The sequence below is a fragment of the Dicentrarchus labrax genome, unplaced genomic scaffold (genome assembly GCF_905237075.1).
Source record: "Dicentrarchus labrax unplaced genomic scaffold, dlabrax2021, whole genome shotgun sequence".
NCBI lineage: Eukaryota > Metazoa > Chordata > Actinopteri > Moronidae > Dicentrarchus > Dicentrarchus labrax.
The window spans coordinates 23,284,716-23,310,261 of NW_026136723.1; the positions used below are offsets into that span (position 1 = coordinate 23,284,716).

General features: G+C 38.4%; 3 protein-coding genes and 1 long non-coding RNA gene across 4 annotated transcripts; 2 read left to right on the forward strand and 2 right to left on the reverse strand.

Annotated features, from left to right (window-relative positions):
- Positions 1-3,579: 3,579 nt before the first annotated feature.
- si:ch1073-513e17.1 (sialin) lies at positions 3,580-17,880 on the reverse strand. Its single transcript, XM_051391310.1, has 11 exons — positions 17,673-17,880; positions 14,175-14,323; positions 12,396-12,613; positions 11,942-12,175; positions 10,586-10,760; positions 9,453-9,571; positions 8,732-8,893; positions 8,468-8,600; positions 6,653-6,800; positions 5,944-6,034; positions 3,580-4,859 (listed from the first exon to the last, which is right to left on the reverse strand). Exons 2-11 carry the CDS (start codon positions 14,257-14,259, stop codon positions 4,692-4,694), a joined length of 1,533 nt encoding a protein of 510 aa, XP_051247270.1. The 5' UTR covers positions 14,260-14,323; positions 17,673-17,880; the 3' UTR covers positions 3,580-4,691.
- On the forward strand, positions 9,502-11,160 carry LOC127358323 (uncharacterized). Its single transcript, XR_007882414.1, has 2 exons — positions 9,502-9,613; positions 10,591-11,160. It is a non-coding gene; the product is annotated as an uncharacterized LOC127358323 (long non-coding RNA).
- Positions 17,881-19,128: 1,248 nt separating the features above from the next.
- On the forward strand, positions 19,129-21,550 carry LOC127358322 (c-Myc-binding protein-like). The gene is made up of 5 exons (XM_051391321.1): positions 19,129-19,279; positions 19,501-19,573; positions 19,688-19,736; positions 21,094-21,223; positions 21,333-21,550. The coding sequence occupies exons 1-5, from the start codon at positions 19,265-19,267 to the stop codon at positions 21,375-21,377; spliced, it is 312 nt and encodes a 103-aa protein (XP_051247281.1). The 5' UTR covers positions 19,129-19,264; the 3' UTR covers positions 21,378-21,550.
- On the reverse strand, positions 21,494-25,032 carry LOC127358317 (gap junction alpha-9 protein-like). Its single transcript, XM_051391311.1, has 2 exons — positions 24,801-25,032; positions 21,494-23,854 (listed from the first exon to the last, which is right to left on the reverse strand). Exon 2 carries the CDS (start codon positions 23,834-23,836, stop codon positions 22,328-22,330), a length of 1,509 nt encoding a protein of 502 aa, XP_051247271.1. The 5' UTR covers positions 23,837-23,854; positions 24,801-25,032; the 3' UTR covers positions 21,494-22,327.
- Between the last annotated feature and the right edge of the window lie 514 nt (positions 25,033-25,546).

Here is a 25,546-nt window from a genome sequence, read left to right on the forward strand (position 1 = left end):
TACAGGATGATAAAAGAGACAAAACTTCTAAAGTTTGTCCAAAATGTATCCAAAGTAAAAAAGGGAACTACTGCTATAACATATATTAAAAAAACTCAAGTCTAAATAATCACATACTTTCAGCTCTTTATCTAAAATGATTAAATTGAAGAGAGGAAATCACACTTTGGTGAAACATTTGACGCAGGATCACAAAAACACTCTGATACGGTTCTGAAAGATTTAAACACGATTTTGATCGAGAGTATAGTTTGAAGTGGGCAGCAGCATCAACTTGTTACTTCAGAGTCTCTTTTATCTGCCAGTTTTAAGAAACATGACGCGGTGTCTGCGTGGGTGCGGGGAATAAAAAGCCTCTGACTGAGTCTGAATGATGCCAACATTCAGGAGCTCTCCACATTCTCTCACATTCATGTGCATACAGGCAGAGTTTAAGGTAACTCAATCTAAATAGCAGTGTCAGCACACTGTATGCAATTATAATCTGAGCCGAGGGGAACAGTTCATGCAAATAAAGCACATTTGCAACACATAGCCAGATCCACATCTCCTGTAGCCTCCTCCCCCACACTCCCCCCCCACCAACTCTCCCTCCTCCGGTTCACACTTGCAAACTAAGTATTCCCTTTTGGTGTCCAGGCTATCGTCTGCATTTGTTTCACACCCGGAGTCTTAAGGTGTTTATCACACGCATATCACAGCCTCAGGGCTAGGTAGCAACTTGATGAAGTGTTTGGGTTTTACTTTAAGGGGCTGCCGGAAATTTTTATTCACCCACCTCTGCCTCTGATTGCACCCTCGAGCTACACCGGGAGGGGAGATCTCTCTCTGAATGGGGTCTTAATCTAATTCTTTTTAGCCATGTGATTGGGTTGGATTTGTAACGTTCTGGTGTGGCTCTGTAAGGCATGCTGAAATATTATATATGATATACATGCTGTATATTAATCAGTTATTAAGTGTATGTTTTCCTGCTTCAAATGCTTGATCAGTGGTATTTTGAGGATATTTATTAAATCTTTGATCCTTAAAACGCTCACCTTCTGATTCACAGTATTTTATAATCTACATTTAATCTACATAATCTATGAATTTCATCATTTTAAGAATCAAACTAGTCTCTTAACAGTTCTTTTTTCACATAGGAGATAATTTAGGGTAAAGGGACTTTCACTACACTGTAAAAATTAAAAAGTTGACAAAAACCCCCAAATTTCAAGACAACTTAGTAAAGTAGATTTTTGAGTTAACAGTTTGCCAACTAAGAGTCTTTTGTGGAGTAAACTCATAAAAGTACATATAGATTATTCACTAAATACTTTAAACTGCAGCACAAATAACAACACCACCAGTTTACACATCACTTTATACTTTTATTATTATAAAGTAACAGAACCACTGACAAACAGCAGAACTGATAGACAACAACCAGTTTTGTTCATGAATACAGATCAATGTTCATGACTGGAAGATGAACAGGACTTTTAATGACTTTACTTTGTGTAAGAGACTAACTGTGGATCTTAATTGTGAAACAAACAATAAATAAATGTGTCTGCCCCAATGGTGCTACAAACTAAGACTGTATCATCTAACTTATCTTTTACTGATCCAATCAAGAAAGGCTTTTTAAAAATAACTTTTTATGAATTATGAAGTATAGTGAGGGCTTTAATAATTGAATGTACAGATATGAAGTGTATACTCGCCCTCACTCTGCAACTACAGGTCTTTAAAAATGCATTAAGGTTAGCAGGGCTGGAGGCACACAATGCTAAGTTAAAATAAATAAATAAAATATTTGCTGGTGGTGTTTTATGAAAAGCCATAAATAAATACACTAAGGTGAAATATTCACACCATAAACGTCTAATTCAGTGAAAATAGGCACAAAATAATCTCATGTTATCCATTTGTGATGCTTATTGGTTTGACTTTAAACACCAAAAATAAAACCGCCAATAAAACCTTAAAATCAAACGGTATTTAAAAGGTGATTAACAACCAGAAAGAGGGAGAGAAATAAGATGGTAAAAGGGCGTGTGAATATCTTTCTTCTTCGTGCGGCGGTATACGTGCACAGGGCCGCCTGCTGTACCGGAGTACAAACAGCGGTTTCATTCATTCATCCGGGTCATTCATCAAAAATCTGATGCAAGCTCCACCAGCTTCCTGGTAACAAGAGCTACACCCTCCGAGCAAACTATCACTGACACATTAAACACATAAACCATTACAAAGAGGACTTTTGTCTGTGTGTAACTGCTGGTGGAAATGTAATAGAGTACAGAAGTATTTAAGGATACACAGTAGAATAAACCCAACTTTCTATGGAATAAGATTCACTAACTAACTTTTATTCTGACACATTTCTCTGTGTTTTAATGAATAAAGTTTATTGGGATTAATTTAAAATAGGCACTAACTTTAACTAAATGTGACCTATTCAGTTGTTTGTCAGTATAATAAACTGAACTGGGCTTTACACGAGAGGTCGTCATAGTTTATTTGATTAAGATTTGTTATTAAAATGTTTTCTGTTTCTTTATTATTTCTTTATTTCTCTTTGCGTTTTGACAACACTGTGAACATTTAGTTTCTTGCACCATCTAGTGGCTGCAGAGGAGAATAAACTATTATCTTTGAGCATTAAGTTGTCCTTGGATGGGGTATTTATTGCTGATTGTGTTTGTGGAAAAGTGAGTAAATGTTGTATCAAGAGGACAATCTGTGTATACACAACTTCTGCAGACAGAGAAAAACAACAGGCTGCATGTCACCAGGAAATACAATGATGAGAGTAAAAATAAAACTTTAGTTGTCTCTGAGAGTTGTGGGATTTGACCAGCGCAGGGGGGGGGGACCCTTTGTGGGTTTTTATAAAGCTGATTCTGAGCCAAAATCCTTAAATATGGATGTTTATAGGCCAAAAAAAATGTAGATATTGAAATATGTATCCACCAGAATTATATTCTTAAAAGGAAACAGCATTTGGATAATTGTTTTAAGAGATACAAAATACAGAAAATATCAGTTAAAGTTAAATGATGTTATAAAATGTGAAAGGAATGTGTTATTTTAGGGTATTTTAGGGTTTTGGATAAAGATGTGATACATAGAGCAACTTCTGTGACACCAGCGAAAGAAACCTCGACATGGAAGTAACCAGTAATCAGTCAAATCTGACATAATGAAAACTAAATAAATATAAATAAAAAAGTTTAAACTTATAATGGCTTTGTCTTTTTTTACTGGGATTTACAAACACTGTTATTTATGGCAGGAAAGAGGAGTTTCCTCATTTGTTTTATCAGCTTTATCCACTAAAACGTTAAATAAATGTGAGTAAAATGTTTTTAATAACTATTAAATAGGCTATAAATTATCCTCATCATCGAAATTCATGCAAAATAACATGCATTTAGCATTTAGTCTTTATCTCTCAGCACCTCCAACCTCCATCTGCTGATTTTACTTGACTGTAAGATTAGCAGCAACACACACACACACACACACACACACACACACACACACACACACACAGATACAGAGATACACCAAAACAAATGATTCCCCTCGTATGTTTCAGATTTTAGTTTTTGTTAGGTAAAACAAACTTGATTATTTTCACAATAATAATAAAGTAACACATATTTCACAGACATGTACAACGTCACAAACTTTCAAAGCACAGAGAAGGTAAAATAACTTAATGCATCTGTTTAAAAACATCATCTCTTTACAATCACAGTGAACTTTGACATTGCTGTTGACAAAAAGGATTTCTTTAAAAAAATAAAAATAAAGAGTCGGTATTGTAGTTGAAGAAACTGACAAACAGGCATCGTAGTCATAGTTCGTGGCACTAAAATTAAAACTTTGGTTTCCTGGATAAAACTTTCTGAAGATTGAATAAAACAATCTTTCCGGTGCATTTTTATATGTGAAAAGTGCTTCTTTTGGTCCAACTGGAGCCTAGAAGTGGTCAGAAAACAGATTCATCTGCAAACAAAGCAAAACACTTTAAAAAAAACATTTCAGTTTCAACTGTGTGGTTTGTTCGTAAAGCATTCGGTCCCATTCTCCTTTCACAAGAAAAACTTAAAAAACACACTAAAAAGATCACAAATTGATTTGTTTTGGTCTAACCTGAGGTATTACACGATAACTAATAATAACTGGTTATAATGTAAATGTTTAACTTTCTGTGACATTCATCGGCAGTAAACAGAAGGAGAGTAAACGTCATCACACCTTCCTGATTTTGGTAAAAGGCAGTGAATATCCAGCAGATTGTTGAATCATGTTTTTTCTTTAACATCAGTGCAAATCTGTTCACACACGCTACTTTAAAAAAAAAATCATAAAACGGGTTTAAACTGTCCCCAAACAGAAACACAGGCTCATATTATTGATAAAAACTATCCAAACACTGTAGAAACCAAAACATCTGAATTACTCTTGATAAAAACTGCCCTGGTCCAATGATATAAATGTGACACCGTCCTGTAGATACACCTCTCTCACTCATATTTAAGTGTGAATACTGCACATATGTTTATTTTATACATCAATTTACAAACGATAGACCTCTAAAATCTCCTTTTTCTTCTTTAGTACGATGTGTTCAAATGTCTTTTAAAGCCACTTTTTTTTGTTTGTTCGATGTATTTGCTGCATATTTATATGTTTTATATGGAGATGGACCTGCTCCTCTTCTTCTCGGCCTCGTCCCTCTCCTCCTCTGTGACGGCCCACGGTTGGATCTTCCCGCTGCCAAATATAGTGTAGACGAGAGCGCCGCCGACGTTGATCCCCGCAGCCACCCAGAACACCTTCCTCCAGCCCGCCAAGGTGTTCTGAAACCAGAGGAGCAGGACGAGGGGACGTCGGTATTAACTATTAACTAATTAAGAAACTCCTCATGTACAGAATTCACATGTATTTTTGTGCGTTTAACCACAAACAGTCTGTTCTGAATGTGTCTGAATAAAGTTTTTATACCATGATCTGTACACTGCTGCAATCTTTAAAGGAAGTTTAGGACCGTTTGCTGTTTTCCTTAAACTTCTGAGACTCCTCAACGCCACCATTTTGCTGGTTTACTACTTATGTATGTGAAATATCAGCGTAATATACAAGTTATTGAGCAAAAACAACATTTAAGTATCTTCCTTGCAAATATAATTTACTTGTCTTTCTTCCTTTAGTGCTACTTTTAGACATTTTGTTCTATTTTATTTCATTCTAATTTAAACCTACAACAAGGAGGTTTTAACTGGTTATGAAACAGTTTAAATTTAAATACTGATGCCTCTGTATGACCTACATAAATAAACAAGACCATCAGCATTGTTCTTAATGCCGGATTCCCCTTGAAATCAATGAAACGAGGCGGTGGAAACACTACCACCTTTGTCCACAGGGGGCGCCAGAATCAACAGAATGTTAAAGGTCCTATATGTTACATGTTTCTGTTGTGCAACCCTGTATTGAATATAAAGATAATAAAACTGAACATTGAACCTCAACTCTTCTCTTCTGAGTTGATTTGATTTTACTCAACAGTTTGTGATTTGGACGTCTGGGAAGGAAGGAAACCACCACAAGTCAATTTATGGCTTATTGCAAACTGGGAACTATTATCTTATCACCACAGTGTGACTGGAGCACTTTTATTGCTGATTATTTAGGTATTTATTGTATTGATTGGCAGTATGATGTCACCTTGTCACCTCCTGCAATTTAAAGTCCGCTCTCTTATAATAAATGAAACTAACCTTTAGAGTCTTTGACGTTGTTTCACAGTTAATCTAAAATATGAAGTTGTTCAATGCTGCAGCCAAACAACATCACTAATATCAGATAAATCAATTATCTCTGAAATGTTGTGTCTGTCTACTCTTCCCAGATAGAGTAACCAATCATTAATTACAGACTTACATCCTTAGTGAAGTACCCTGCAGCGATAGGTGCCACGACTCCAGGAACGGTCCCGAATGTGTTGGTGATTCCCAGAAGGAATCCTGCGTACCTGCAGGAAACAGGAGCAAATATTCCTCAGTATTTTATTTAAAATACAAAGACAGTGAAAGGAGGGAAAGACAGAGTGAGTTATTAACCTTAATATGTACAACTTTCCATGAATTAATGAGTTACATTACAATCACTACATTTCATTTATCACACATACTGTCTTAATTTAGAACCAAAACTGGAGGATTGTATCCACATCATCATATATTCATGTGTTTTAGTCTTGATTCAATTAGTAATTCTGATTATCAGTTAATTGTTTACGTAAATTTTCATGAATTACAAAATACAGTCTCTGATTTCAGGTTTAGTTCGCTCTGTTTTATGTCACTGTAAACTGAATATTTGGGGGTTTTGGACTGTCGGTCGAGACATCTGAGTTAATAAATGGACATAAAACACACTCATATTGCACCTCTCTAGTCTTCCGACCACTCAAAGAGCTTTACACCATATGTCACAGTCACGTCACACACAATAGCTCCTGGTGCTGTGCTATTTGGGGTTCAGTATCTTGCTCAAAAAAAGGAGGATTGAACCACCAATCTCCTGATAAGTGGATCGACTTCTTGAGCCAGAGCCCGAGTAAGGAAAGAGTATGAATGGTGACACCCACCGAGGAGCGATGTCTATCTGGTTGATGTAGACTCCGGAGGCGCTGATCCCTCCTACGGTTGTGGAGAGTGTGAGGAAGGTGACGGTGAGGATGTGGCTGCAGCCGGCGTAACTCACAGCTACGAGGAAAGCTGCCGGTGGCAACACACCTGCAGGGAGGAGGTGACAATGAAGTCTATTTACTCTGTTGTATCTGGATATTATGTGTCAACATTTCAACACAACATACTGAATCTACACCAGATGAGGGCAGCGTTACTCCATTCAGTAACTAGTGGAGGTCAGGTCCTCCAGGAATCAGTGACGTGGAGGATAAATTTAAATAAATATTACATGATTGAGTACATCACCACTTTATATAAATGTGTCCTATAATGGAAGAAGTAATAAAGTAAACATACAGTACATTTAAATGTTAACTTTACTTTAAAGTACATATTTGAAGTTAATTTGTACGTCAGCAGGTTACATATTGATCCACATGCTGCCTTGTTTTAAAAGATATTCTGAACTTATATGCTTTATTTTGGGCCGTTAAATTAATCTAGAAGAGTAAAACTCACTGTTAGTGGCTGTAAGTCAACAGTATTTGAGCTACAGTACATTTAATGTTTCTACTTGAGTGAACTGACAGCCAGCTGTTTCACGTGTAATCAATCAAATTGCTCCTTCGTTACTTACTGCAGACATTCCTGCAGGAAGAAGTGTTTTAGCTTGTCAAAGAATCTTTTAAAACAACACCTTGTGACAAATAACTGATCTTTGATGCGTCTTTCCATGTCAATAATAATTGATCCTCCCATCAGACTCTCTATATAATGTTTAACACTGTAGTTTCCCCCTATTAGACAATGGAGAATACAGAGCCGTCTGTATGTATTTGGACATCGTTTTACTCTTTGTGCTCACACACAGTGTATTTCAAATAAAATGTTATTATGAGGTTAAAGTTGATGCCATCCATCCATATTATGTGATCAGAGTTGCACACTCACACACTGGGCCAGAGCCAAGACAATACTGTCAACAGTAAAATACAGATTGCACTTTATACAATGAAGTCAAACTCTGTGACTCGACTGTAAATCACTTCTCTTTAACGTCCATTAACATAGCTCAAGTTCTCTAACAGTCAGTGGAAGTCAATATATTGATGTATGTAAGTGCATGTTGGAGGCACTTGTACTCAACTTGTGCACTTCCATTTTACGCAGCTTTATACTTCTACTCCACAACAGCTGAAGGAAAATATTGTTCTTCTTACTTCATTACATTTCACAGCTTTTGTTACTTTTCAAATTACAATTTTCATACCCTTCCTGTCCAGGGAAAAACACCGATCTCCAAATGTGGTGATTAGGATTTTTTGGGATAAACTGATGGATTAAGTGAGGAAATTCTCCTACTTATTGAGCTACATTAACTATTTAAAAACCCTCTTGGATTATCTGGAAAATGCTTTGTCACAAAGCTAAAGGCTTTAAAAGGCTACAAACATCTGATGATCTTATAGAGTATGATGCATTGCTGTAGAATCAATTACCCAACAGTATATAAAGTTAAAATTAGATCAACCTTATACATCTGCAGCAGTAAAATGCAACATACACATACATATAATAATAAAAGACTAACAGTTTTTGAGTACTTTTGATACTTAAAGTACATTTTTGCAGATAAGACTTTTACTTAAGTCAGAACTTTTACGTGTAACAGATTATTTTCAGTGTGATATTAATACTTTTAGGATCTGGTGACAGTCCAAGCACACACAAGAAGGGCTAATACACAAAGAGGATCTGAGAGGTTTCCTTACCCAGGATTGTGAAGAGTTTACGAACGGTGGTGACGCTTAACAACCTCCTCTCGATGAGGAGGTCGGCTACGACACCCGAGAGCATCGATAACAACCAGGCACCGAGGTACGGCAGAGCAGAGAGGAAACCATTCTGGACAGAGAGAGAGAGACGGAGAGAAGTTGTTTCTATAGTCGTTCTATATTTGTCTTACACAGTGCCTACATCCATATATCCACACTTTTTTTACATGGAAGAGAAGAACAAATAAATCAAATCCTCACCGATTTGAGGTCAAAGTGCATGATGTTGTTCATGTAGGTGGGCAGGGAGGTGAGCAGGGTGTAGTACGACCAGTTTGAACACATCTGGGTCACTATGATGGCCCACAGAGGGACCGACAGCAGCATGGGCACCAGGGGCACGGACCAGCCATGACCTGTACCCTGCAGTTCAGATTAATGACAAAAAACAACCACACATATAATGAGAACAATCCTTATTTGTCACAGGTTTAAGGATACAGTAAGAAGGATTATTTAACATACAGCTGAGGGGAAGAGAAAGTAAAACAAAGAGAACAATAAGGGAAATGGAAAAGGGAAGTTTGAGTGGGAATTTAAGAATAACGTTACACTGCAAGCGGTAAAACTCTCCCTTATGAAGTAGAGAACCAATTCAGTTTCATTACATCCAAAAACTCTCTTGCTTCCTTTTATCTGACAGCTGGACTGAAAGTGTGGGAGGGGAAACTGTACGAGCAGACTGCACTGAACCAGAGTTTTATATCTCATCAGCAAAGAGGAGCTGCAATAAAGCGTCTCAGATGATATTATCTTCTTCTGGTCCTCTGGTTTTATAAACAATTACCTCTTTTCCCATTCGTAATCACTAATAATTATTTGTTTTTTGACCCGCAGCCCAATAGAAAATGAAGAGAAAGGTTGAGAAACACGAGATTTGGTGTCATAGTCAATAAAACGTTGGTTAATGTTTCATATGCACCTGAGGTCCAATGGAGTTTATGATGTAATCTCTCTCCTCTTTGCTGATTCGAGGATCGGTGCGAGGATCATCTGACACAAAAATAAACCAAACGACTGCCCAGAGGCAACCAGCACCTCCTGACACAGAGACGGAGAAAAAACCTTTTATTGAACAAGGTGGTGAGTAATTAGAGGAAAAGGTGTTCACTGATTGCCTGGTGTCATAGAAATATTACCACAAATACCGTTAAAATACTGCTAATGGTTAAATAAAACTAAATTACTGTAACTACAACAAGTATCATTTAATTGCATCTAACTGCATATTAATCAATTATAACAGATCATGTTGTCCCGGGGACTATAAAAAGAGCCAAAAAACAAAGGACACAGTGGGACAATTCTGGGACAGTCAGACATTTATCAATACAAATAGTATATATATAATAATTTATAATAATATAAATATATATTTTCAATTGTTAAGTACTCAAATTGTCACGTTGTCAAGTTGTCACCAGCACAAACTCTACTCTTGCCTGAACACACTTACACAAGTAAAATCAATTACAGAGAGAGACCAGTGTTGCAAACTTGGTGACTTTCTCGCTAGATTTACCTCTTAGCGACTTTATTTCTAAAAAACTGCCAGGGAAAACAAGATTATTCAAACTTATTATATTATAATTCATTCCCACGGCTCTTCTGCCAACAGCGTCAGGCTCTCTCCCTCTCCTCAGTAGGTGTGGTGTGTGCTGCACGTTTGATAATCCCTCTCACTCTTTTTGTCCAGATCTTTGGACTACAGTGTTCCTACAGTTTATGTGTAAACAGTTTGTTTGAGCTTGTAAATATTTAAATAGTCTGTTTGATCTTCTCGCTGCTTTCCATGGCGGACCAGAGTGAGACAATGAAGAGATCTGTTGTTAAACCTTTTTATTAGCAATATACGGTAAATATTATTTTAACATTTGGGACAATAGTTGAAACTAAAAATCAGCTGAAGAAAACATCTAATTCTGGCTCCACCCCTCTTTTGTGGCAGCATTTACCACCCTGGTATCTTCCCTGTGAGAGACTAAAGTGTGTCGTGATGTATACGAGTATGTGATTGTATTTGGGTTTCGTGTGTGTGTCTCCCATCACACTCACCACAGATGTAGAAGACAGCGGGCCAGCCTAAAGTCTGGCAGATGTAGCCGGTGAGCGGCAGAGCCAAAAAGGCCCCGAAGTTGGCCCCAGATCCCGACAGGGTCATCAGGCGAGAGCGCTCCAGAGGAGGAGCCCACCGAGCCCACATCGCCATCATGGCCGGGAACGTCACACCCTTTGAGATGGAGACAGGCAGTCAGATGGGCAGAGAGTGAGACAGGCATCCATAGCAGAGTGTGGATGTGTAGCAAATTTCAAATGTTTCCTCTGCATTAATACATCTGGGATGGTGCAAAATAAAGCTGAAATGATCAGGTTGTGAATCAATTAGTACAGTGTTTAGGTACTTTAATACATTAATTATGCAATATCATATATAATTCCTAAAAAAAGTGTAATATAAGTTCAATAAACCACATTTTATATTCAATATTTCGATTTTTAAAGATCCTCAGTGAAGCACAAGTAAGTGCAACTTATCAAAAGAGACACAGTTCAATGCAACAACAACGCTGTTAATAAGTTATATAAGTATTTTTCTTAATAAATCAGACCCTGATGGCCCAGCGCTGTGATGTACTTCTCCATTCAAGCATTTATTTCTCTACCAAAAATGTTTTGCACTGATTGGAGGTATACTGATGAAAAAAGTTTGAGAATCACTGGATCAGTCGATTCATTCATTTTGATAATCAATTAATCATTTAAAGGACCAGTGTGTGAGATTTAGTGTTTCTACAGTCAGTGTTTGGTTTGTTTGTTCTGGGCTTCCGTAGAAACATGGCTCTGACTCTGTAGATAAAAACAATCATCATCATTCTAAGGTAACGAAAACACAATAATTCTAATATTCAGGTAATTATACACTAATGAAAACATACTTCTGCCAATACATCTAAACTAAATCTTACACACTGGACCTTTAAGAGCTTTATTTCCTGACATTTTATTTGTTAATCAAGAAAATCATCAGCTGATTAATCAATAATGAAAATAATTGTTGTAGTTTGAGCTCTATTGTAAAAACAACTGAAGCATCACAGGATACAATAAATGTTCCCCTGAAACACAAACTATTAAGTGAGTTAAAGAAAGTAATCAGGGTAATTGATCTCCTGTATATAATCTCTTGGAGACATTGAGGCTTTTAGAAGAATTAATTTACCAGAAACGTTACTGAACAATTTAATAAATCTTGTGTAGCCTCAAGATCAATGTCCAATTTCACTAAACGCCAATATCTGCCCGATTTATCTGCAGATGAATGAATATGTTACTCTGTTATTGTTGTTTTAAACTAGAGATACACAGACAGAAACTGTGCACACAATAATGAAGCTCAACACACACTCTCACCTCTCCAAAGCCCTCCAGCGCTCGCAGTGCAAACAGCCAGTATGAGCCCAGCTGTGCAGCCAGGGGGGTGAGCAGAGTGAGCGCCGCGGTGCCCAGAACACCCACACCCAGGAACATCTTCCCCCCGTAGTGACCCGACAGGTAGCCCCCTGGGATCTGTGTGCACAGGTAGCCGAAGAAGAAGGCCCCCAGCAGCCAGCCCTGAGTCTCCGAGTTCCACGGGTACTGAGGGATCTGGGGACAACAGGGAGGACAGAAAGAGAGAGAGAGTGAGTATTTAGGATAAAAGGCATTTAAAACATGGGGGGGAAAGGCAGGAACACACAGTTGACTCTCATTTAAATCTGGTTTAGGATAAGTTTATCGTATGAAATGTCTCGGAACAACTACCGAACTACACACAATATATTTAAGAATTGGCAAAAGTAAAAAATGCTTTAAAAAACACAGTTACCCCCTCAGGTTGTGGGAAAGTATCACTGGCGTTTTCCATCCCCGGTGGCATCGGACAGGCGTGGAATACGGAGCTGTTCTGGGCTGGTTTGGGGTCAGTGGAGTTCACCATGGCCACCATGGCGACACTGAGGTTGACCCGCAGACCGTAGACCACAGAGAAGCCGAAGAACATCAGGACGGCCAGGTTGAGGCGAGCCGAGCAGCACTGTGGAGGGACTGTTCACACAGAAGACAATCATATTTACATGTAGTCTGTTGGTTTTGGGGGATTTATTTTATAGGGACAGCTGAACGTAGACAGGAAAGGATTCATGCCCGCTCCACCAGGTGAGCTACCAGGGCGCCCCACAGTCGGGTTCCTTTATGGGTTGAGAAAGTTATCCTACTTTTTAAAGAACTATGTCTTTATTAGCTAAACGAAAAACATTTAAAAACACATTGAATCAACTTAAAAACACATCAGAAAACAGCTGATAGAGTGATTTGACAAACTAATATAAACTACATATAAAGAAGACTTGTCATTTTAGAGAAAGATAGTTGATTGTTGAACCTCATTCCCACGTAGTCAACTACTGACACTGTAGGTTAGGGTCAATATGGTCAATGGGAAACAATGTCAGTCTTACTTTTTGGTGTCTTGCTTTGAATAACATCCACTCTCACTCTCTTACTCAAAATATTCAGCTATGTTTCACCCCTTTGATTAACAACACACTAGATAATTGCATTAGATTGTCTTAATTGGTCACATAAAACAATAAAAAAACATTATATTCAGACAGTAACTGGACATAGTTTACAGGCCCACTTTGCAACTCTTTTAACTCTTTTAACCTCTAACTTTAACAGTTTCATTATCAGACCATGTTCCTGTCTGCGGCCTTTATCGGGGTCACAGGCCTTAGGTCATATCAATAACATATACTAACTTGTTGCCTCGTGTGTATCCACATATTCAAAGAGCTGTCGATCAATTTGAAAGTTACAGCAGTTAAATTTTGTCTACATTTTGATCTGAATCTGAAAATATAGCAAACCTTTTATTATGTGTCTTAACTTGGAATCGTTTGCAGCTTAAGGGTCAACTCTAGCTCACTCAGCTTCTGCCAAATTTATCTTTATTTCAGTAACATGTGATTTCACTGCCCCATCAATTTAACTGCAGCCTTTTGATGGTCAGCAACCTCATTAAGATCTTACGTAAGAGGTAGTCTGTAACCAGTGAGGTGCTGATGTGTATACGACAGCTTCAGACAATCTGCTGAGTAACCAGAGTGACAAACCTGTGACAGAACAACAAAATAACAAAATAAATAGCGTGTTGTTCCACGCTGGGAACAGACGCCCAAGACATTACACTATTTTATTTGTTATTTATGTTATTATTATATTATATTATTAAAAATAACAGTTAGTTCCAGCTTTACATCTCATTTTTGTTTGATTCTGGTGGCCCCTGTGGACGAAAGCGTTGGTGTTTCAACCGCCTCGTTTCATTGATTTCAAGGGGAATCCGACAGAATCCGATCCTGTGGCAGACATTAAATATATATTTATCTACATATATATATCTATATATAGATATATATATGTGGAAATAGACAATCTTTTCACTCTTTTTTGTTTCTGTAGGTCATATAGAGGCATCAACATTAAATTTAGACTGTTTCCTAACCAGTTAAAAACTCCCTCCTGTAGTATGTTTCAGTATAAATGCAACTGTAAGAACTTATTGATTGTCTTTCTATCTTTTAATCCAATCTTATAAACACACCTGCATCGTTCTCAATGAGGGGTTCACTGTCCTCACTCTCATCCGACTGGGCCGAGTTGATGGAGTAGCCATTTGGTAGCGGCATGGCACTCGGCTGGAAATACTAAAACTGGTAAAATGATGTCACTGACTCATGGTGTCCAGGAAACCTGTGGGAGAGATGAAGGTAGTAATCAGAAAAACAGACGTACACATTAACACACACACACACACACACACACACACACACACACACACACACACACACACACACACACACACAATTACACAATACAAGAAGTATATACAGTAAATACAAGTGACACAGCACGTCAGAAGATTTTGATTGTTACTGAAATCCTGTGAGCCAGAAGCTAAGCTTAACAAAATCTTTATAACCTGATACACAAATTAGTGCGACACAATATGGTAAAAAACTTATTTTACAATTATTTTGACAGATATTGACATTGTGATATGATTCATGATTATTGGAAATTGATCATTTTCGCATCACAATTGTCATTTTCACTGAACAAAATGATTAAAATCATGATTACTTGACATTTATTTCGATCTTTAACAAACAAAAAAAGCTTTCTTTCATCTGGGGAATAACATTTGTAGACCAGGCGTCTCTGCAGCTCTACAGTTAATCATTATAATGCTATCCCATAATATTTCTAATAAGTGTGCAGCCCAAAAACACACAACGATACCTCCTGATGTCTCACGATGTTAGAAAAGTTTGACCAAACTCTCCAAACTAAGAGTTATTGATCAGAACGGCTTCACTGCAGAAGGAGGGAGAACTGAACTGAAACATATGATCAAGGTCAAATCCAAACACAACATACGGGCGCCGTTGTCGTTGTTGGGTAAAACCACGCTCTATCTTCAAAAACCTTTTTCAGGAAGTGAGAAAACCACCCGTTGACACACATCTCTTTCCAGGCTTACCGACATGGTTTTGTGTAACTGAAGGCGGTCAAACTAAACGTTGGTACAAACAGATAAGAATGGAAACACGTGAGGATTTGGTGCTTGGTAAATATCAAGATTTAGAGATTTTCTTTGTCAAACGTGACAATAAACTGAATATATTTGTGTTTTGGATTATTGGTAAGAAAAAAACAAGAAATGTGAAGAAATCACCTTCAATTATGGGAAATAATTCACTATTTTACGACATTTTGTACACAAATAATTAATCAGTAATGAAAATAATTGTTAGTTGCAGCCCTAAAAGAATGAAATTGATCAGTCTTGGTTGCAATAATAACTTTAATTTGAGATATTAAAGGATATAGAGTAGCTAGGAATCCAGAGTCACTGTTATTGCCATATGTAGTCATTGTTGTGAGTTTCACTTCTCTCATCGTTTAGCTTTGATGGGCAGAAAAATCTGAACTCATGATGTTGCTCGCAGGAGAAAACTCAGGAACTGAGAATCACATACTTCTTCGTAGCTTTAATGATGTGCATTTTTTACCGTTAACCAACAAGTTAAAGGGGAAAAGGTCGGTTGGATTCTGTAATGCCAAGAGAGATATACAGTGTTATCACAGGACATAGCAGGACAACAATGGCACAAAGAAGCAGCTGGTCTGAGGTTATCACGTCAATAAACAGTCAGAGTGACGGTGAATGACCCTTAAATGATCGCTGCTGTCTGACAGATTTGGCCAAACACATGTTCATCATGTCCAGTCAATATCAGCAAGTTTCGATGTTTCAAGTCAATTTGTTTTGTCTGAGGAACGTGTGAGCGACCTAAAACCTTTGAACCAAAATGTTTGACCAAAAGCAGTCATGCCTACAGCTTTGAAACCCCCCTGTTCAAAACTGTGTTGGTCAGCACATACCAGACTAACACTGCAGGGACTGTATTCATAATCGGCTGATTATTCCCTCATTTAAGCGACTGCTCATTTGGTCTATAAAAGGTTGGAAAACAATGACAAATCAAGGTAACGTCATCAAATTCAAATGTGTTTTGTCTCAAAAGCACCAAAACCTGAAGAAATATAATTTACAATCACATAAAAGAGAGAAAATAAGCAAAAGCTCCCATTTAAGAAGCTAAAACGAGGTCATATTTGGCATTTTTTGCTCAATAAGTGACTTAAACAAACAAATGATTATAAAAAATAGTTCCTGACAATCAACTTAATTGATAAATCCACTAAATGTTTCTAAAAAAAGATATTAGGAAACAATGCAGTTGTAAAGAAGTTATTTCCTCATTTGTTTGCCATTACAAACTTATAGTAGGTATCGGTCTGTGTACAAGAAGGAAGCAAACCAGAGAGAAAGGCAGTGTGAGGGGACGTCTGTGGCTCTAATTATACAATATCAGTGCTCTCAGTCAGTGACTTCCCAACCTCAGTGGGTCAGTAATCGTCAATGTTGTTGATATGTGTGTGAGATGTGTGCTGGAGATGTCTGTATTGTTTTATCACTGATCAACTGTTTACTGTCAGGGTCCCTAAAGCTGTGGAGTGACCTGCCTGAGGAACTTACATCAACCAAATCAATACCGTCTTTTAACCCTATTCTCAAGACACACTTTAATAGACGTGTTTGCGTTTTATTTCGTATGTTTCAATTCAATTTCAATCGATTTGAGTGTTTTTAAAGCACTTTGTAACTGTAATTTTTGTGACACAAATCATTTACTTTGCCTACTTTACTTTTTAGGATCTGCAACTGATAGAAAAATAGCAAATTCTATAATATTTCACAGGTTGTCTGTTTTTTTTTGGATGACAAAGCATTTATTATTTGCCATGACCACGTGAACGACGTCTGCAAAGTTAGTGTCTGTGCAGCTATGTGAGAGCATATCATGAGATCCTCAGAAAAACCAACCCAAGTCACCTCTCTTCTCTACAACAATTAATGCATTATGTCACATTAAATTGCTTCCTAGTGTTAACTGGGGAGGAAAAACTCTCAGTTACAGCGGCAAAGCTTTCTCCACCAAACCTGTTTCCTATAACAATTACTGTATATATATATATATAAACTAATGTACTCAGCACAAAGTAATGTTTTTAAATAGGTTGACTGATTTATAATGACGTTAAACAGAAACAGAAACTTCTACCTCTACTAGATATAAGGTCATTTTACTGTTGTTTTTTTTAATTATTCACCAATTTATAAAAAAATTTAACTGATTAATTTTCTGTCAACCAACTGAGTAATTCATTAACTAATCCTTACTGCACTAAAACACAGCACAACACTGTCAAATATGCTCATAATTATAAATAACACCAAATACTACACTGCAGTTTCTGCGTTTTAAAGCTCGTTTAAAATGAGAAAAACACATTAATCATCAGTGGATGTCTGTTATGTATCAGACATATACAGATATAGTTGTAACAAGAAGCAGAAATATATAAACTAACTTACACAACACCTGCATCATTTAATGGCTCACAGTAAACACAGTTGGTGTATTACTGTTTAACGACCACGTACAGGGACGTTTAGAGAACAACAGCTCACCTGGTGAAGGGTTTTACATCAAAAGACACTCGGTGAACGGCAGCCCGGCGCGTTGTGGTGAAAGTAAAACAACAACAAGAACAACTGGAAGAACTGTGTCACATAATTTACCGGCGACACAAGAAAAATGAGCTGTTTTTCCACCACCAAAGGAAACGGTCACATGAGTGTTTGCGGGGAAACGCAGATCTACATAAAGAGTGGATAAGCTACGCGTCGCTTTACACCATCCAGTGGGTGTTTTATAGATCTGTAGTGCGGAAGTGACGTGGGTTCCTCGTCTGACCAACAGCTGGTTCGCAGCAGAGGAAAGATTAAAGTTTATTAAATGATTTGTTGGGAGTATAATAGATTTAAAAGGATATAACTTTAAAGAAATAAGGTTTAAATCTTCTTCTTTAATAAGCAATGTTTCCTCTGCATTTTTTTTTTTTGCCTACAGCAAACATTAATTTTATAATCATGAGGTTAAAAGTGATATAAGACAAAATCTATTTTATATTTAATAAATAAAGAGTACTGAATAAATGATACGTTCACATAGCTGAGATTATGGCTGTAATTGTTGGTTTGCAGTGGGTGGAAGAAGTGAGACCAGGCGGGGTATTAATGTGTATTAACGCTGCAATTAGATTAGATTTAATGTTAGAAATGTTTTAATGTTTAAATAGAAGTCAGAGATTGGGGAGAGATGTTAGTTTTTGATGGGTGTCTGCAGAGAGGGTGGCTAAAAGTAAATATGAGGCACATAATGCACATTTCATTTGGGAAAGGGGGGAAGGTAAAGCACAAATCAAAAAGAAAATATCTGAAATTTGACACAAGAAAAAGATAATAAGGGTAGAATATACTATAAAATACAGTTAGAGCACAAAGTGTTAATGAAGATACAGAAAACAGGACGTAGTTATATCTAGACTAAGATTTAATCCCCACTGGTTTAAATAAGACATTATTTTTTTATTGGGTAAGGTAAATATAACAAGTATATGTCCATTGTTATATGAGTTAAAATGTGTAACATGTAATACTGTATTAAATAAAGAGAGAGAATAAAGGGTGAGAGAGGCTGGAGGGCATTTAGAAGGGATATTAGGGGCAAATGGAGAGAAGGTGTGGGGAAAGAGATTTTTTAATAAACACATGATGGTTTGGTAGAATTTAGGGTTTTATTGTTTTATTATTTATTTGTGTATTTATGTATTTTGTCCACAGACTAATGTAAACTTCACCAGATGCGGTTCTACATACTCCGCTACGGTAGGTGGCGCTACGCACTCTACCCGCCATAAACCCCTGAAGAAGAAGAAGAAGAAGAAGAAGATAGTTATTGAGTTTCTAGTTTGTTGTAGTAACAGATATTAATAATAATTTTAAAAAATAAATAAAAAACATAACATCTTATTTTCACTGCTTTTATTCCTCTTTAACCGGTTAAATAAAAAAAAAAATAAAAAAAGCACTTCCGCCGCCGTCGTTTTAACGCGTTGTTATGGCAACGCGTGAACCCGCTGTTTGTTGTTCAACTTCACGTTAGCTGGTTATTTAACACGTCTTAAGTCACCTTAAATTAAACAGCTGTCGTCGTACTCATGGCCCATTACAGAGTGAGTAAGTTGGTGCATACTTTCTGTAGCTGTTCGTCATTATTATTATTATTATTTAAACTGTTTTAACGTTGTGAAGCGTGGGGGCTAAATGACGAGCTAACGTTAGCGTCCTAGCAGCGGAGGCATTGAACGCACCTCGGGTCTAACAGTCTTCCTCTTTGTCGGGTTAGTTTTCTTTATTACGCATGTGGAAGTCAAACAGTTGTCTTGTGTTTCAGGCCTCAGAGTCGAAGCGGGAACAATTTAGAAGATATCTTGAAAAGTCTGGGGTCCTCGACACGATAACCAGCGGTACGTTACACAAACAATTAAAAGACATTATGCAGCATGTTAACGTTTTAATCCAGTTAAACCCAATAGTTCACTTACTTCTGCTGCTTCATCACCGTTTCGTCTCTCCTGCAGTTCTAGTGGCACTTTATGAAGAGACTGACAAACCTAACAATGCACTGGAGTATCCTTTTCACATGTTTGCAGCTTTTTAGAGCTTTTAGTGGGAATGATGATAAACAGGTGTTGGTTTGCCTTACATGAGGAGGGAGGACAAAACAAGATTGGATGGATTCTGTGTGTTTATTTAAAAGACATTAAAGGGATTCAGGGTTATTTTTGTAAACATAGCTTTTGAGTTTGGTCCATCGTGTACATCTGATGACATACATTGACAAAATAATATGAAGCTTTTTCATGCTTTAGTTGAACCTACAGGAGAAAAAGCTTTAACAACAATCCCTTGCTATTCTCCTTTGGGGTTTTAGCGGCAGCTTGCATCCTTGGTGTTTCATCTTCTGTAATTAGTTAACTCTTACAGTGTCCCCCTGTTGTCTTAAGAAAGCTGACACAGCTTTCACACTCCAGTATGTCCTTTTAAACTTGCTCCTGTTAGTTCGCTCTTTTCGTTCCCTCCTTCATGTCCTTTCTTTCTGTGATATATTTCTCTGCAGTACATGTTCTACTGTTTCTGTTGTTGTCAATGTTCAGGTTACTGTGTCATTACTACCTCCTGTTTCCTCCCGTCTCTCTCAATACCCGCTCTATTTTGTATTGCGTGTCCTCTGCTGCTTCTCCTTATTGATTTTCTCCCATGCGATCCCTTTTCCCTCTGATTTTGAATGTTGAATTGTTGAATTTAACAGCTTGCTCTCCGTTGCTCTCGTTTAAGAAAAGTAGGATAATTCTTGGAAGAATGTAATGTTGTTGCAGATTTATTGAGTAGCCAAAGAGGCAGTCCTGTCTCTGGTGTTTGACTCACCGGAGGTAAGATTGCACATTGCTCTGCGGGGGATATCGATCAGTTAATATAAAGCTCATTATTTCCCCTTTTAAAGCATTTTTAGTGTGTTTGTGTATGTCAACCATCCACCTGGGGAGATACGCCGCCATTCAGCTGCAACACAGGTTCTAAAATCTGTAACTTGGCCGGCATTTGTGGTGTCCTCATCTATTAGGAACAAATGTGTCATGGGGAAACGAGATTGAACATTGATTTCAAAGTGTGAATGATGAAACCCCCTGCTATATAATTGAATCCAGCCAACCAGGCTTCAGTTTATTGTACTTTAGTGTGTTGCTGTCACTCTATACATACGATACACTGGGCAGAAGACACAGGGAGCTTTAGGTTGAGTCAGAGGAGATGTTTTCTCACGGGAATGTCCTTAAGCAACAAACCTTTTCTTTACATGAATGGCCCCAGAAAGCTACAAGTCACTGTTATTGGATAGTAGCTTGACCCACGTGGATTCCTTCAAATTAAAGACGTCTGTAGACTGAATATCGAGAGCACACGTTGACCTTAACCACCTGCACAGTTTCATAAAGCTTCACCTCGGTGCGGCTGGTCCAGAGCCGGCAGACGTTGAGACTCTTCGCATGGAGCTGGCTGATCTACAACAGAAATGCAACCTGCTCATGGAGGAGAATAAAGAGCTGAGAAACAGGGTGAGAAGCTTGGAATATGTCTAAATGTACAGATAACAATGCAACCGTGTGTTTTAAGTCTGTTGCTCTTACTGTAACCTTTAACCTCTGTCTTAATATCATTTTCCAGCTGATGCAGTACGAACAATCGCCTGATAATGGAGCAGCAGAGTGAAGATCTGTTGTTGCTTTCTGGGGTAAAAAAAGAAAAGAAAAACATTAAACAATATCGCTTTTTGAAGAATATGTATATGTTTATTACATAATAGTGGATGTACGGTGACCACAGAATATTTTTTGTTAACATTTTGCTTTGTCATCAATAAAAATGTTTGGTTTTTTTTAGCATTGGGCAGCAGTCATTCTCTTCATTTCCTAAACTGACTACTGGTTCCTGTTTCTGAAATAAATGCATTAAAATAATAATTACTACATTATTTTTTTCGAATGGTCTTTAATTGATATCAACTGCATGAATGAGTATCATCAAGTAGAAAATACATTTTCATACAAAACCAAAGCAATAATTCAGAGATTGCTGCTTGTTTACCTGATGGGAAAATAAAGTCTGATAGATGACGACACATTAAAGACATTTTTATTCATGTCACCCGACCAACGCAAAGATATTCAACACTCATTTTGCAGAACTGGGGTTTATTTTTACATTTGTTGTTCCTGCTGAAGGACTCTCAGACACGTTGGATTGAATCAGACAGTGTCACCGGTTGCATAACACCACTATGCGACCTAAAACAACGTTATAGATTAGTTGTCCATTTTTCCATTGCCCCTCTAATCAGTCAGACAGAGCTGCCGCATACAAACAAATCATTAAATGTCCATCTGAATCTCTGTGGCAGATCTGGAAATGTGAGGAAACGACAGAATCCATTGTGGTCAAAGTCTGAAGAGCAGAATGTCATTATGCTTTCTAAGTTCTTGTTAAATGTTCTTCATCTTCATAGCAATGGGTAACAAAGGCTTGTTTGTGCTTGTTTTAATGTCTTTTAAAGAACATCAAATGTGTGAAAAGTGCAGTAATATAGTGTTCACATAACCTTCACCCAAACATGGCTTATTTAGAGTATCTGTTGCCATGTTGGTGAGCAGACAGTCATTGTTTTATATCTGCAGATCAGTTGGAGCTCGTCTGCTGCTGGCACTGCTCGCCGCTGACACTCGGCGGTTTGGAGAAGAAGCGGTGGGACTGTTACTCTCACGGCTGTGTCGAGACACAGAGCTCAGCTCCCCTGCAGAGTCCGGGCTCTGGGACCTGCTCGGCCTCTTAATGTCTGATTTAGGGAGCATCCTCGCTCGGGGGCCGACACAGCTGCTACGTAGCTTCATGCTGTTGTTCCCGGGGTAGGAATCCCCGCTGTCTGAGCCGTTCCCCTCCACCAGAGTGGAGCAGTTCCACGGTGGACTGACCCTCCGTGTCTTCCTGGCAATGCCTGACAGCGTTGTGCAGGAGGAGGTGTCTGCTACGGGGAGGGTGGGATACTCGGAGTTGGGACACTCCATGTCCTCATGATGGGGCGAAGATTGTTCCTCTGGCTCATCCTGTTTGTCTGCAGGAGGAGAACGTGTCTCGCTGCTTGTGTTGTTGGAGTTGCTGTTTTGCTCCGTGGGGCTCGGCACTCCCTCCTTGCCGTCCTTGTGGCTGTCTGGCTTTGCACCAGGGTCCCCTTGTATTGGGACGAAGGCAGAGGACGCATTGAGAAGAGGGTAGGTAGGTCCATTGCCCTGCTTCTCCAACAGTAATGTGTACCCACATGGTGCTGTGGGAATAGTAGTCTTACGACCCACAGACGTGCCCATGCAAACCTGATGCACAACCGAGTTCTTTTTTGACTTGTTGAGGTAATAATCATCGAGGTCGTCCTTCAGGTGTGGGTAATAGTCCAGGATGCCCTTCTTAATCTTCTTGAACCCCAGGTGCATGATCTCAAGAAGGCTGAGGAAGAGGGAGATGCAGGCAATCGCTTGCATGAACATCATGAAAACCGTTTTCTCGGTGGGCCTGGAGACGAAGCAGTCCACCACGTTCGGGCACGGCTCCCTTTCACACTTGTAAAGAGGGCTCAGGTGGTGTCCGTAGAGGATGTACTGACCCATCATGAAGCTGACCTCCACCACTGAGCGAGTGACAATGTTGGCCACATACGTACACAACAGCGAGCCCCTCAGCGGTGCTTTGTTGAGCTTCCCTTGCTCCAGCTGCCTCATCTCCTTTTCAATCCTTCTCCTCACCTCCACCAGCTCCGCGTCCACCGCCTCCATCTCGCGACGGAGGGCCACCTTCTTGCAGTGCCGCTCCTTCTCCAGAGCTCGCAGCTGGTAGATGGCGTGACCCATGTACACCAGGGAGGGCGAAGACACAAAAATCACCTGTAGCACCCAGTAGCGGATGAGGGAGATGGGGAAGGCCTGGTCGTAGCACACGTTGCGGCAGCCGGGCTGCTCGGTGTTGCAGATGAAGTCCGACTGCTCGTCGTTCCACACGTCCTCCGCTGCGACGCCCAGCACCAACATCCGGAATATGAACAGGATGGTCAGCCAGATCTTGCCGACCATGGTGGAGTGGATATGCACCTCCTCCAAGATCCCTCCGAGGAAGTTCCAGTCTCCCATTTTTTTACATTAGCAGTGCTATAATGATAGAAAGTCATGATTTGTTAATACAGTCCGACTGATAACCGGATTTTTGAGGCCAATACTGATGTTGATATTTGGGTTCGTTTAAAAAATCCAATAATGATACATCAGCTGTTTGTAATTAGACAAATAATTTTGAAACAGATCACAAATCTCAGTTGAAAACATGAAACATGGAAGTCTGCAAACGTGGAAATAAATGACTTCCTTAAGATGCCTCATTAGGTTTGTAGCCCGACTAATACGGAAGTTTTGAGGCTGATACTGATATTCATATTTGAGAGTTTAAAAAATCCAATAACAATACATTTTAAACTTCCCTAGATTAGTTTTTCATTTTTAAGAATTATGACCAGGTACAGTTTTGAAGTAACTTTACTTTCTTTTATTTCCATTTTATGCCACTGCATTTCTGAGGGAAATATTGTACTTGGTATTGCACTAATAGTTTTATTTTAAATTCTCTTTACAGCTGGAGTTAAACACCAGTTTTCAGATAAAGATTTTATACAGTAAAAGTAGTTTTTAAGATGAAACATTCCTAATAACCAAACTACCCAACAGAATATATAAAGTAGCTCCACTTCTAGTTCTAGTCTGATGGTATTAAACTGCATTAGGTATTTTAAAGTGCTCTCATCACACAGTGGTAAGTTAAGTCAACATTTAGCAACATCTTAATAAAACGCCTTCAAAAATATTGGCAAAAGTGTCAATTGGTAATCATTAGACACCACAAATCATGTCAAACAATCAAATAGAGATCAATAATTGTGATCCATGATGTTACCTTAAGAGAATTATTCAAAACTAAGTGTTTCCTACAACAAATTAAAGTAAACGTCGCTCTAAAGCTGAAATGTTCGGTTCACTATAATCAGTCAAAACTACACAACTCTCAAAGATGTCATATATTTATTTAAAAAAATATTCAACTTACCTTCATCTTGGATATGAAATGTATCAATAAAGGGTTTGTACAATGATGCTGCTGATGCTGGTGAACACAATCCTACAAGCCCATCTTTAATCTTCTTTATCCTCTCGTTATAAAGGTCAAATGTTCACACCGGGAGAGATTTCAGTCTCCACTGTTGGTGAAAACTGGACAAATGACCCCTGCGAGCTCTAGCTGTTCACAACTTATAGCCTACGAAAGACAAAAACAATCAATACTGTCGCAATGCTCTGCTGCCATTTACCTCGCAGCAGTGGGAATGGACTGACTGTCAGTTCCTGCGAGTCATTAGGGGTGAAATGTGCTGAAAATATTCAATCATTTGACGCCTATTTCTAGTTGACAGTTCACACAGGACAGAAGTGGTGCACTGGGTTGGCGCCGCTGATCTCAGAGTGACCTGAAGGTGGATTACAACCCTCAACTATAAAGTGCTTCTGGAGTGGATCAATATCCTGATGTCTTACTGAATGATCGGTTAAACTAGAAAGTGTCCTGTATTCATTTACAACAGCAAGATATTGAGCAGCATCTCTGTTACCTAACGAAGGGTCGGTCGGCCTGACACCAATCTCTGGTGGGAATACAACCCCAAGTTAATTCGGTCAATTAAAGTTATACAACTTAATACACGGGTAAATAAATAAATTAAGGTTAGTTATATTGATCAAAAAGGTGTAGAAATATATACAGAATATGTATTTTTATACAAACAAAATTCATATACA